Source organism: Pipistrellus kuhlii, unplaced genomic scaffold (assembly GCF_014108245.1).
Source record: "Pipistrellus kuhlii isolate mPipKuh1 unplaced genomic scaffold, mPipKuh1.p scaffold_m20_p_4, whole genome shotgun sequence".
Taxonomy (NCBI): domain Eukaryota; kingdom Metazoa; phylum Chordata; class Mammalia; order Chiroptera; family Vespertilionidae; genus Pipistrellus; species Pipistrellus kuhlii.
This window is the reverse complement of record NW_023425540.1, coordinates 39,333,460-39,348,323: the sequence shown is the minus strand read 5'-3', so window position 1 is coordinate 39,348,323 and position 14,864 is coordinate 39,333,460. Positions and strand designations below refer to the sequence as shown.

The window sequence follows — 14,864 nt, the reverse complement described above, 5'->3', positions numbered from 1 at the left end:
AGGAAAAAACACAATTATTGACTTTAAATTTCTTCCTACAAAAAGTAAATTTCAAAAGAAAAAAGATATTTCAGAGGAAATATGTCTTGTATAAATATTTAACTGTCTCATAAGGGATATGACTTTTTTAAAGATGAGTACCTAATGATTAACTTCATCCTGGAAAAAAACACACAAAAATTGCAATGATTCATGGTATTGATACAGGCTGTACCTCCATGACTTTAATCTGTTCCGTGACAAAGATTTAAAAAAAGACCTTCCTAAAATAGAGGCTCTGAGGTTGTGCAGGCAGTACACATGGGCCTTGGATTCTAAGACAAGGCCATTTTAGGATGACAGAGTAAACAGTTGAGAGAGGTCCTACAGTAGACAGTTGAGGAGTGAAGACAGGTTAGTAGATCAGCCTTGGAGATTTTGGAGTCTGGTAGCAGGCAACCGGCAGAGGGTGTGTGCAGATGGTCATCATTGGGATGTTATAGAATGAGGAATGGGAATGCTCGGCAGGTACCAAATACTATGCTCCAGGGGCAGCATGGTAAGAAATGGTAAGCGGAGATCTAAGCAGGGGAACTATTGGCAACTAGGGAACCCAACATCAGGTATTGAGGATTCAGCTATAGAAATGGAAGTCCAGTAACAGAACATATCCCCTCAGAAGTAATATGAGGAAAGAACTTAATAGAATGTCTAGCTTTGGTCTCTGAGACATCGAGATGCTCATTAGGTGGGAACTGAGGCAGGCAGCCCAGCAAATGGAAAAAAGAAATGAACCCTCTTTTGGCACAAGGATTGAGGCTGCATTCTTGTAACTTTGAATCAGTGCTCAGGGTCAGAACAGGCACCGTTAGCAAAATTTACATGGTGGTAATCTTCAAACTATGGTTTCATTTGTTTTTATATTTTCTCTATCCTAGAAATGAACTTGGCTAGAGTCTAGATGGGATTGATAGAACCTTCTGTTAATAGTTAAGGAGCGATTCCTTTATGAGTAAGAGAAAGGCAGAGTTAGAGGTCTGGCAGGCCATTTTAACTGAAGAAAAGAGCTGCATATGCCGTTCTCACTATGCTTCCCCACTCTGCACTACTGAAGGGGGACACAAGTTCCTATCAGGAGGCTCTGGAAAGAATCCACTTTCAAGTTCCTGAAGTTTGTTAGTAGAATTCAGTTCCTTGGGGTTTTAGGAGTCAGCCTGGGGCTGCTCTCTCTTCTAGAGGCTGCCACAGTCCCAGGCCCTGGGGTTTGCATGGATATCTTTGGGTGGCTGTGCTGCTTACCACAGAGGAGAATTTTTCTTTTTTCCTCAGAAGGTGACTCATCCAGTTTCTCTTGTAAGAGCAGGCTTATTGCTCTAATAACAATTTACACAACATCAGAAGTTCATATGAACCCAATAAATGCTTCTTGAGGGCTGAACTTATACTAGGTGTATCGGTTGATAATGTGGATTTTGTAATCAAAGAAAACACGATAATTTCAAGAGAAACGTCAGAAGTGCTTTATTCAAAATAATGTCCATCGCTAGCTACACATTTCCCCCATCTTTCAGGTAATTTGTGGATACCGTCCCAACAGAACTTTTCTTATTTTGAGACAAACCCAAAGACCCAGAGACCCAATTTTCCACTTCTTTGTATGTTTTGAAGTGCTGCTCAGAAAGTGCGTGTGCCATCAATCAGAACAAGTGGTAATCTGAAGGAGCAAGGTCTGGTGAATACAGCTGGTGGGTTAATACTTCCCAGGCAAGATCTTTTAATGTGTCTTTAACTGGTTTTGAAGTGTGTAATGGTGCGTCATCATGAAGCAAAATTATTTTGCTGTGTCTTCTGGAACATTCTGGTCGTCTCACGATCAAAGCGTAGTTCAAATGATTGTCGGTAGCAATCAGTATTAATGGTTTCACCTGGTTTTAGACGCTCCTAATACACCACACCTTCCTGATCCCACCAAACGCAGAGCATCGTCTTCCTTCTAAAGCTATTTGGCCTTGCAGTCCATGTTGATGGTTGATCTGGATCATCCCATGATTTTGTGCATTTGGGATTCTCAAAATAAATGCACTTCTCACCGCCAGTCACAATGCGATGAAAAAAAAGACTTTCTTTCATGCTATTGAAGCAACATTTTACTGATGACTTTTCTGTTTCCATTTGTCCTTCGTTCATGATGTGGCACCCATTTTCCTTCCTTTAAAATCTTTCCCATTACTTGTAAATGATCGAAAAGTGTTTGCTGAGCAACGTTTAATCTTTCTGCAAGGTGTTTTTGAATTTGACATGCATCTTCTTCCAATAATGCTTGTAATTGTTGGGCTTCAAACTTTTTCGTTTGACCTCGATGTTCTTTGTCTTTCACATCGAAATCATCAGTTTTAAAGCGTTTAAACCAGCGTTCACAAGTATCTTGAGATAGAGCATGTTCACAATAAGCTTCCCAAAGTATTCAGCGATACTTTTCTTCAAAATAATGAATCAAAACTTCCTGCAAATGCTCTTTTTTTGGCACAAAATTTGACATTTTTAAGTTTAAAAATATCTATTATGTTAGCACCTTCAGAAAGTTTGACATATGAAGTTTTGAAGCTTGTTGTCAATACAAAATAGCATACATATCCAATCACATATATATCAACATATATGTATCATAACTCCATCTATTGAGAAAATTCACGTTATTAACTGGTATACCTAGTAAATACAATATATGAATGTTGATAATGGTATCATAAATATCCCCATTTCATTTCATTTTTAAACAGAAACTTTTATGTGCTATTAATATGAGTTTTCTTAATAATTTATAATCATCACTTTGGGGATTATTTACACCAAGTTCAAAATTTTGTGTCATCAAATAGGTTGACACCTAATATTTGGAGTGCATGTACAGTTATGAAGATATCATTTAGAATGTAATGGTCTCAAAACAAATCCCTCATGTCAGACCATTTTCTTATAATCTATTATTTCTGATTAAAGCTAAATATAGAATTCAGGGAACCAGGAAATATGGCTGCTGTCCTGAAAACTAACAACCGAATCAAAGGCTGCCTCCTGAAGTATTCTTAGGAATGAAATCATCACTGCGTTTATCAGGGTCTTTTTGCATTTCTCTTGTACTTAAAACATTTTTTAGCCATCAGTAGCTGCTTCCCTTCTGTTTTCTGTAATTTCCCATGCTTCTTGGCTTTCATATGAAAAAGTGTTTTGTAGAAATTACCAGCTAATCACAGCACTCTTTTTTTTCTTCTGCATGGCAAACATCATCTGTAATAGTTAGATCACCAATTCTTAGCCACTTTATATGTTTCAGAGGCATGGAGTCATGGAAGAGATGGACATATCTCTGGGTTGGGGGAGGAGGGTGAACAGTGAAGAGATAAAACAAAGAACCTATATACTTATATACATAGCCCCATGGACACAGACAATAGTGTGATGAAAGCCCGAGGGAGAGGAGGGGCTGGTCAGAGTGGGACAAAGGTGGGGGGAAATGGGAAACATCTGTAATACTGTCAACAGTAAAAATATGTATATTTCGCTGAAACCGGTTTGGCTCAGTGGTAGAGCGTTGGTCTGCGGACTGAAAGGTCCTGGGTTCCATTCCGGTCAGGGGCATGTACGTTGGTTGCGGGCACATCCCCAGTAGGGGGTGTGCAAGAGGCAGCTGATTGATGATTCTCTCTCATAGATGTTTCTAACTCTCTATCCCTCTCCCCTCCTCTCTGTAAAAATCAATAAAATATATTTTTTAAAATATAAATAAAAATATGTATATTTAATTTTTTAAAGCAAATAAAGGACAATGATGTTAACTGTTATATTGCACAGCTTAAAAGAGTCCTTGACAATATATTTTGATTGACTTTGTGAAATAATTTTGAAATCATGAAATTAAATTTAAAGTTAAGGATTTAGATTGCTAAAATCATCATCTGACAATTATGTCTCACTTTTAAAGAATACCTGGAAAAAAACATAAGGAACATGTCTAATAAAGAACTCGGAAGACTATATTAGCATTTTAGGTATCTTTTAACTATATAGTCCCCCAGAAAAGTAAAGGAGCCAATGATGGCCCAGCATCTTTACTTCTTGAATTTTAATTTAGTTGCAAACAAACATTTTTATACCTTTGGGTAGGCAAAATCTTCTTTTATATACTTTTTAGGCAACTAGAATTAAGGAAGAAATCTTATCTTCAAATTATACTAGGAAGTTGCAATAATTCACTGAATCCTGTTTTGGTATTATAAAGCTGATCAACATTTAATATTCATTTCTATGCATGTACTAGAGGCAAGGATTCGTGCACCAGTGGGATCCTTAGGCCTGGCCTGTGCCCTCTCACAATCCAGCACCCCTCAGGGGATGTCGGACTGCCAGGTTCAGCCCCAAATCCCCATAGGCCATGCCGAGGGACCCCACCAGTGCATGAATCTGTGCACTGGGCCTTTATTATGCATTTAAGATCTTTGGTTAATCTCTTCCTGCCCTCTATTCCCACCTCCCCCCGACCACTTCCCTCTGAGATTCATCAGTCTGTTCCATGTTTCCATGCCTGTGTGTTGAGCATCTGCCCCTTGGTGGTCAGTATGCATCATAGCTACTGCTCGAATGGTTGAATGGTCAGACCGTTGCTTAGGCCTTTAGATATATAGATAGGTGAGTGTGGTTTACACATTTGTATCTTTTTACGTCTTTTGTATTGCAAACACAAGTTTCTCTTCTGCAGTTAATTAGAACAATAATGACATCCAGTGTCTAGCTTTTGATACTAAGAACAGCTTCCCTTGACTGTCAAAGGATGCAGATCAAAGCTTTCTTCCCAGATCCGCCTTAATCACATACATTTACACTAAAAGAGGATACATGTTAGGTGGTAAATTTTCCTCTTACTCTAATATTCTATATTTAGTCTTTATGCAAGTTTAGTTAAAATGAAAAAAAGAAATTTGCCTTTCAGTTTTTAAAAACTATGAGTGTTGACATATGAAATGATATAGAACAATATCTAGCAAATGGTAGGTATTCAATTAATGTACCCTACATTAAATTGCATGCTTTTGCTTAAAATAGAATAATATATTAATGTTTCATCTTAATGTTTAAGAAATATTATTTCTTTTACAGTTACATGCTTTATCAGATGTTTAGTTATTTGTTTTATCAGATGTTTAGTTATATACTTTATCAGATGTTTATCAGATGTAAGCAACATTTTAGATAGCCACATTTACACCTAGATTTCCTCAGGAAATAATCAAACCATTGGCCTTCACTATTAATAACTGTCAGTGCTATAGAATAAACATTATTATTTTATCAGTTTACATACTGGGAGATATATGCTGCAAACATTCTGAGATATTACATCTTCTTTTGGGATATTAGTACATGAAGGAATAGGTGAGGGTAGTGCCGCAGATCCACTAAATCCAGTGTTTGTTTTGAGTTCTTTTCATAGCAGAACAGTTGGATTTATACTAATCTGTCTTTAGCGTATTTCTGGTTTCTTCTTGACTGTTCTGTGTTTGTAATATGTCTACCCAGGTAGAGAGATGAAATCCATGGTTGTAGAACAGTTGTATATATTACTGCTCTGTGTAAAAATTAAATCTAAAACCTTGATTTGATTACAAACTCTAAAACCAAAGGTTTTTGTACTCCTATCTCATGAAGCCCTAGGATTCTACGAAATAATTTGCAAGTGAAGTAGACTTAATTTTTCAACCTGTTTTCTTAATAATCTGTTTACATGAGACTATTATCTCCAAATCTAATTCCTTTCTCTTATTAAGTCTCCTAATTATTCTTTTACACTCACCATGTTATTTTTACTATCAAATATGTCTTAGCTACTGATTGTAGTCTATCAGAGAGAGAATAAATAATGTGTTGCCAACTATAGGCAGAAACTTAATTTATTTATGACATACAGAAAAGCATAATCTAAAAAAATAGTTCTGTTTTCCAACTTCTACAACTACCATTTTCAAACTTACTGCCTACATATTTACCTATTGTTACTGATGCTGCCATTTTAGATGCCTATGCCTTAAAGCATTTGTTTAAACCTTTATCATTTTGTTAAACTATTTTTTTATATGTCATTCAAATATAACATCTTATTACAGTTCTGTGACTTCAGAAAATTTAGAGGCCTGTTTAAACCAAATAAGTTAGTCATATACTAAACTAACTGTTGTATCTTCATTTACCTCTGTAGAGGGGGAAATTACCAATATTTGTTCCCGGGGAGAAAAACTTCCCCTCCTATAATCTGTGATCATCAGTCTTTGGTTGTGTGCCTTCTCTGTAATGATATAGGTTTGTTTCTCCTTTATTCTTTGCAGAGTGCTGCAGCAGCTCCCAGTCCAGTGCTAGGAAACATTCCCCCAGGAGATGGCATGCCAGTAGGTCCTGTACCACCAGGGTTCTTTCAGGTACTCAGAGAAACTCTGCCTAGGAATGTTAAGGCATAGGAACTCCTCTTTGACTTTATTTAAAGATATGAAGGAGAATGAGACTATTTTTATTCTTAAGATAAACATAATGCTGTGCAGCCAACTCTTGATTATTCAAAGACATTAGCCCTTCCTTCCTATATTATTGTCAAAACTTTATTCATTTATTTATTTTGCTATTTCATTGTTCAAGAAGAGAAAAAAGGGATTGAAATGTAAATTAGCCCTTTAAGTGAACCGTGGTAAAGGTTTGGTAGGAGAAGAGGCTAAAGATGAAGTTCTGAAATGGTTTTTAAATATCTAAGTTATCCATGTCTCCAGAGACTAAAGGTAATCAAGATTTGGCTGTACTTTAAAAAAAATATAGCTAAATCATAACCTATTTACTTATCAAGATTATAGGCTATATCAAAATATTTAAAAATCATCTTTGTGGCTTTTAAGCTGGAATTTTTATTAATATCATTACATCACATGTTAGTATTATAAAATTTTAATAAGAACTCTTATTTTAGCAATGATGATGGTGATTTAAGAATTAAAATACATCCCTTTTTAATTTTATGGCATCCACATTTTAAATTTGACAGTTTTCAAACCCAAACCAACAAAGATTTTGAAATTCATTTATTTTATTACCTGGTTAATACCACCCTTAAAGAAAATTAGGAAGAATTTAGGAGTTAAAAACTAGAGTTGAAGTCATTATAGGAATTAAATGTAATATGCTATAATAACAATATCTAACACAATAACTGCTTAATGTTTGCCATGCTTTGTTCTAAATATTTTACATATATAAACTATTAATCCTTACAATAATCCTAGATGTGAAATATGTATTATTATCATTGCTATTGCACAGATGGAGAAGCCAAGGGTTGGTAGATATAGCGGTTTGTACAAGATCAGAAAGTAATGGGGCTGGGATTCAAATCACGGCTTTCTGGGCTTTTGTCATTAAATTTTCCTTTAAAGTTTTAGTTGATCATTACTCATATACATTTCCAGCTCATTTTTTCTCCCCTCATGCTCTTATTCTCTTGCCAAGTATACATAAAGGGGTAGATTAGGAAGGAAGCAAAATTCTTCCTAGGGTTAAACAAAGTATATAAAACTATGCATTTTCATTTTTTATACTTTGTAGAATGAACTATTCTCCCCTTACCTGTCTTCTGCCTTAATCTTAATAAGAGAAGTTAAATGTGCTTTAATTACTTCAATGTGACAAGTAGTTGAGTCCTATTAGAAGCCAGGCACTGTGGCAGGCATCTAAAAATGTGTATACATAACATGTATCTTCCTGAAGTTCATTGTCTAGCCAGCGAGGCATTAAAGAGAAATAACTGTAATACAGCAAGATAAGTGCTGTAGCAGGGGAAACGTACAGTTCCATGATGACCTAGAAGAGAGCCATTAAGTGCCTGAATTGCAGCTAAGAGGGGTTGGGGAAAAGTCTTAAGTGGGAATAGTATAAGCAAAAGTGTGGAGGCATCAGAATAACCCTGTGCAGAGGTGTTCGGAGTAATAGACACAGAAAGTAGAAGGAGCATAAGCAGAAGTTCCTGGACATAACTTCTAGCACATCGAGAGGGGCCCTGTGTGCCACATTAAAATGGGAGTTTTTATTCAGTAGGCCTGGGAGAGCTGTCAGACATCTTTTAGAAGGACCTGAATTCAAACTATAGAGTGCAGTCAGGTTTGTTAGGCACCTACGATACCATTATAATCAAAGCCCTTGCCCTAAAAACAAAAACAAAAACTCATGGTATGGTTAATGAGAGAGAGAGAGAGAGAGAGAGAGAGAGAGAGAGAGAGAGAGAGAGAGAGAGAGAGAGAGAGAGAGACGGGAAGAGAGCGCGCGAGAGAGAGCCATATAAAATGAACAGGGTGTTCTCTCAGAGCAAATCAGAAGGCCACCAAACCCAATCTTGGGAGGGGCATTTCAGGGAAATAAATGAAATCCAAATTGGCATCTAAAGATGAGTTTGGCAAAGGAGACAGGGAGAGAGAGAAAGAATATTCTAGGAAGAGGAAAAACAATTTCAAAGATCCAGAGTGGAAAGCAGAGAGACCAAATGTAAAAGCAGAGCTTAATTAGCTAAAGGGACAGTGGCTAGTGATGAGTCTCCAGAGGAACCTTGAGGAGCCTTATAGATTAGTTAAGCATTAGTACCTTGATCTTAAGGGCGGCAGTAAGCTATTGAAGGATTTTAAGCAAGAGAGAGAGCTTGCATTTTTAGAAAAATCACTCCAGTTGCCGTGTGTAGCCAGGTTTGCAGTGGGACAAGCCTACGGGTAGGGAGACTGTTGAGGAGTCTGGTACAGTGATCCAGGTGAAATTTAATGATGGCCTGGATTGATAGTGTCAGTGAGTGTGGAGAAAGACGAACAGATCTGAGTAACAAATAAATGTGAGATCATGAGTGAGAGAATTCAAGAGTAGTAGCTGGTTTCTAGCTCTCACCTGGGCAGATGGAAGTTTCATTGTCTGAGACCACAAATGAGGAGTAGGATTGATGTGAACAGGTGAGGTTTCTGTGGGACCTCCAAGAGAGATCTCTTAGGCTAGAGAATTTACAGGTTTGAAGCCTGAGATAATGATCTAGGCTAGAGATAAAAATTGCAGGATTATCATCATCTTAAGGGTGCTTGAATCCACAGTGCCTTCATTAACAGTCCAAGGGGAAAGTACAGAATGGACAGTGAGAGGGGAAACAACGGAACTCCAAAAACTCTAACACTCAAAAGATGAACAAAGGCAACAGAGCCCAATACAGCGCGGGATGCAGGGGGATCAGGTGGTTGGCTGTTACAGTAGCCCAAAGAAGACAGCTTGTGGACATCTTTAAGAACAGTTGTATTTACGTAGTCTAGTTGCTAGACCTTTGGTTTTCTTAACTGAAACTATTGAAAACTAATTGGAAAGGAAGCAGCAATTCCTAGTGGTGTTTGCTAGGTCTCTATTGGTTAACCAAATTAGGAGTAGAAAAGAGCTGGAGGAATCAAGAATGAATCTGAGGCTCAGCCAGCGTGGCTCAGTGGTTGAATGAAGACCTATAAACCAGGAGGTCAGAGTTTGATTCCCAGGTGGGGCACAGGCCTGGGGTTGCAGGCTTGATCCTCAGTAGGGGACGTGAAGTCTCTATTGTCATTGATGTTTATATCTCTCTCTCCCTCTTCTTCTCTGAAATAAATTAAAAAAAAATTTTTTTTTTAAATAATGGATCTGAGTTTCCAACTTTGGGCCTCTGGAAAATTTTGATTTCTTTATCTGACTTAGGAAAGGTGGGACTTAGAAAAAGTATTAGATATGTTTGAGTTTGATACATGTCATCTCTCTATTCAAGGAGACCATTCTAGCTAATCCTGAATACTCTTTTCCTGTTCAACAGGGTAAAATATGTCCAGTTTCCCTAGGAATGTCTTTCTGAAATATTGAATAATTCAAACTATCAACGTTTTTGTTTTTTTTAAATAAGATGTATCTTTTGGTACATATGGGATCAGACTACTCAAGTATTTCCTAAATATCAGCATTGGTTTCCTGCTGTGATTGGGCCCTACTTCAGCATGATTCTGGCCATCCCCTTTGTTAGGGAATACTAGCTGCCCTCTCTGAGTAGAAATATTATAGCAACAAACAATTATAATTCAAGTTCTAACACCAGTTTCTAGTCCAGTTACAAAAAAATATTAAACTCTGGTAGTTACCTAGAGTATGAGAATAGTTTCAAATCCCCATCCTTAGTGAAGAAGTGTAAAGCTTATTTGGGAGCAGCTGGAATGGGACTAGAGCAGGGAAGGATTGAACCTATTAGAATTTTAATGAAATAAAGAAAGAATTTGATGCTCACTTGGGCAGCACACATATTAAAATTGGAATGATACAGAGAAGATTAGCATGGCCCCTGCGCAAGGATGACCCGCAAATTTGTGAAGTGTTCCATGTTTAAAAGAAAGAAGAATTTGTAACTATATAGTATATAAAACTCTGAATTTAGCTATTTGGAGCTTAACTTACTATGTGAACATATCATAAGAAGTACATTAAAATATTTCTCCTAAATAAATAAACATACTTCTTTTATCCACATTGCAAAACAGGCCCTTTTTTTCTTTTCTTTTTTTAAATATATAATTTTATTGATTTTGTACAGAGAGGAAGGGAGAGAGATAGAGAGTTAGAAACATCGATGAGAGAGAGTCATCGATCAGCTGCCTCTTGCACACCCCCTACTGGGGATATGCCTGCAACCAACGTACATGCCCTTGACCGGAATCGAACCTGGGACCCTTCAGTCCCCAAGCCGACGCTCTATCCATTGAGCCAAACCAGTCTCTGCAGGCCCCTTTTTTTCTATTTCTAACTTAAATATATTACCAAGTGGAATTATCACAAACTAAATTTGTGATTATGTAACAACTCTATTTGAATAATAGCAATTAAACTCTAAAATGAATAATTATGATTAATACCTCATACATTGAACAAGTTTATCCTGGAAGATTAGTGTCTTTCTATTTGTGACAGATATTAACATTGTTCATACTTGCACTTTGATGTTTTTATTGAAATGGGAGAGCTTCTGTTGTTGAATAGGAAACCAACTAAGTAAAAATCAATGGGAATAGTTTGACATACAAAGGAGATATCAATTTAGTAAAATAAAGCCATTTAAAGTAAGTCACATATATTTATTTACTTTGAGTCTTTCATCAAAGGAATAATTTATATACAAAACCCTATAAATTCTCAAAGGAAGTGTTCTACCATGGAACTGGTGAAGGATTTTAGAGCAGCTTTCTTAAATTGGAAAGTCTTGCTACGGGAGTCAGAGGGAAGGAGATTTTCTTAAAAGATTTTCTTAAATTTCTACTAGGCTTCAAACCTAAATGTTTGTTGGCCTGTGTGTTCATTTGTCAATGTTAGTGGGAGAAAATACAGTATGGTGGTGCCATGAACATATGCGTAGTGGACTCAGTGCACTCAGAACTGGTTTGTAATCTGCCTCTCTTGTCCCTGCGCTAGAATCTTATTCAGAAGTTTCACTGTATACTAGCAAATCCGAATTATGTATTAAAAGCATCAATCTGCTATTATTCATTCTCATAACATTCTTACTAAAAGAGAGGCAGAGTTTGATTCCTATAATTTTATTGCCTAGGCAGCAGTGTTCCTTTAACCAATTAGATTTTCTTCTCAGTTATGTATAATAATCAAAATAGGCCGGGACCGGTTTGGCTCAGTGGATAGAGCGTCGGCCCGCAGACTGAAAAGTCTCGGGTTCGATTCCGGTCAAGGGCATGTACCTTGGTTGCGGGCACATCCCCAGTTGGGGGTGTGCAAGAGGCAGCTGGTCGATGTTTCTCTCTCATCGACGTTTCTAACTCTCTGTCCCTCTCAATTCCACTCTGTGTAAAATCAATAAAATATATTTAAAAGAAAAAATATATATATATAAAAAAAACAAAATAGTTTAGTAAAATGCATAAAAGAAAAAAAAGTTCTCATTCTTTTATGCTGTAAAAAATTAAGAGTATTAACTTTTTTTACCTTATGAAGTACTATAATTTTATAGATTTGAGTAACAAGAAAACTTCTCTGGTGAATTTTCTATAACTTGTGCCACATTAAAAAATAAAAAAGAACATTTCTTATTTCAACCAAAAAAAAAAAAAAAATTGGAGGAAGGGGATGAAAATACTTTTTCCCTTCCTTTCTTCTTTTTATCATAAGAAAACTTTTAAGAAGAAAACTATATCTTTTTTAAAAAAATTTTAAATATGTTTTTATTGATTTTAGAGAGAGGAAGGGAGATAGAAAAAACAACTAGAAACATGCATTGGTTGCCTCCTGCATGCCCCCTACTGAAATCTAGCTCGAAACTTGGGCATATGCCCTGACCAGAAATCCAATCAGTAACCTCTTGGTCCATGGGTCAATGCTCAGCCATGGAGCCACATTTGCTGGGCCTATATGTTGTTTTTATCATTCTACTAAATAAATATATAGAATATATAAAACCACAATATAATATTTTAATAAATACTGATGTAGATATCTTTGAGCATAGACCTAATATGGGATATACTTATAAATATCTAATTTTGATCTTTGTATAGTCTTTTGTTCATTGTCACCATATGTTGTTTTATTTTGATTTTCATCTTGATAATTTAGTGTATTCTAGTCCCTGGATCTTTAGTTTTCTTGTAACTGAAACTGTTGCAAACTAATGGTCAGTTGATGTTGGGTTGTAAATTTAAGGCTTTGACAAGAATAAGATTATAAATACTTGTTAAAGATAATGGGCACCAAATAATTTAGTTTCATACTAAGGTGGTCATCCATGTTTTAAAATCGGAATTGATTGCAACTCTGATGAGGCAGGAAACATGTAGCGGCAGGTTTGTAAGGCATGTTTTCTTCACAGGCATGATGTGAGCGATGGTAAAGCTGCCTTGCCATCTAGTGGTAGTTTGCAGATGTCTCTACTCTGCAGGGTATGTTTTCCAAAGGTTTTATTTTTAGCAAGACTGCATTGTAGCAAGCTAACCTAACACTTTGACATAGAAATAACGCAATAAGAACAAAAATTAGAGAGAAATGCCCCCCTTTCTCCTCAATGGTATTATTGATTAGAAAAAGCTCAATATAAATCACAATGAAGATGAAAACAAAGCTTAGCTTAGGGTAATGGTCTTAATATGTTAAAAGAAAAAAGTTCAAATGAATAAAAAATGAGAAAAATGGTTATTTTAGATTAAATGGTTATGTTAGATTACACTTGGAACCAAAAAGGAAAAACAGAAAGAAATGTTTTTGCAAGCCCTGGTTAAATGCTTCTGGCCGTCTATTTATTTGCCTATTTCTGGAAATAAGCCCTGCATTTTGATGATACCTTCATAACCAAGTATACCCACCTGCTCTGCTATTCCAAAACAGACTGAAAATGCAGCTATTTTATTATCAGTGGCACCTGTTTACTGGATTATGTGTACACACACAGTTAAATAGTCTACATGCTTTCTCAGTTCCCTTCTGTTGTTATTAATCTTCATATTGTCTTCACTCCAATGGTTTGTTTTTCTTTCCTCTTTCCTTCCTGACCACGGCTGTTTCAGAAATCAGTCTTGGGAAATACTCTAACCTCGGGAACCGCTCCCTTTTCCTCTCCCAGAAGTTATAGATACTATCTTTGATCTTAGATAACAAACTGAAAGATTAGTTCTAATATCTTTTCTTAGTTTGAATAAATAAGATACTGAAAATCCCAAGCAGAACTGACTTATTGAACTAACATCATCAATGCATATATAGTTTTAAAATCCCAACATTTAAAACGGCATTTCTCAGAACTAAATGCACCAGGAGTTAGAGAATGGAGGTGGGAAAGCTTACTTACTTATCAAAGTTCAAGAAATAGAAATTAAGTTTAATTTTCTTACAAAGTTAATTTTGAAACTTTAAAGGGCAGAGATTCTAAATATTAAAAATAGAATAGGTCTCTCTCTAGTATAAAGAAAAAAGCAGCATAACAGCTACTGGCTTTGATAATGCTTTCCTGCAGTTGTGGTAATAGTTTTTTCTGGCCTCAACTATTGAAATAAATTAAAACTGCTCTGTTTGAGCACCTAAGTGAGATTTTTAACAGATTACAGTTTCAAACAACTGAAGTCCTAGCAGCAGTGACTTGACGGACAGAGAGCCGAGGAGGGAGAGTCGGGCTTAGCATCTTTACTGAGATTTCCCCATCACGATGGAATTAAATAGTTTTCTCTCAGAAATCCTTCTTTTTTGTTTATGTGTTTCTCCTTTGGAGGGAAAACTGTCTGTGAGAATAAATTAATCTAAAACAAAATATTAAAGTTTTTTTAGAATATTGTCAAACTTACATAGTTTACTAGACCAGCAGCCAGCATAGTCCCCATTCACAAACCACAGACCATTGTCACACACCTATATCTAATATATAGTAATGAAGGCTTCAGAAATAGAATGTTTTTGAAAAGGCCCATAATGTAAATTAGCAATTTTGATGCTTAGACTAAATCCATATCAAAATTATAACTCAGTGCTGAATTACCAAAATAACATCTAGGAAACTGGATCTGTTAATATTTTGCAGTGACTTTATGAGTTGCTTTAATTGTGTTGATGAAGATAGAATATCTAAGATGTATGAGACATAAACTACATACTTATGCTTATCAGCAGAATATGCCAGCACAAGTATGTCATTTTGTGAGCTAAATTAGTTTAATACTAGTTGGAATTAAAATGTGTTAATCAAGGGTGTCTTATTCACTGGGGTGTCAGTAATGTCTGATGGAGATTTCATGAAAAATAGAAAAGAAATCAGACCAATTAAAATACATAAATTGTAAAGTAAC

General features: G+C 36.0%; 1 protein-coding gene and 1 non-coding gene across 15 annotated transcripts in view; both read left to right on the top strand.

Annotated features, from left to right (window-relative positions):
* Positions 1-14,864, top strand: part of SSBP2 (single stranded DNA binding protein 2) — a 202,579-nt gene that overhangs the window by 129,337 nt on the left and 58,378 nt on the right. For 10 of the 14 annotated variants that reach the window (XM_036411338.2, XM_036411328.2, XM_036411327.2 and 7 more), the window contains one exon: positions 6,357-6,446. The exons of the other annotated variants lie outside the window; for them this stretch is intronic. In XM_036411338.2, the coding sequence (XP_036267231.1) occupies positions 6,357-6,446 (90 nt within the window). The remainder of the gene's footprint in view (positions 1-6,356; positions 6,447-14,864) is intronic. 14 annotated transcript variants of the gene reach the window in all.
* On the top strand, positions 10,317-10,423 carry LOC118704070. Its single transcript, XR_004983283.1, has one exon. It is a non-coding gene; the product is annotated as a U6 spliceosomal RNA (small nuclear RNA).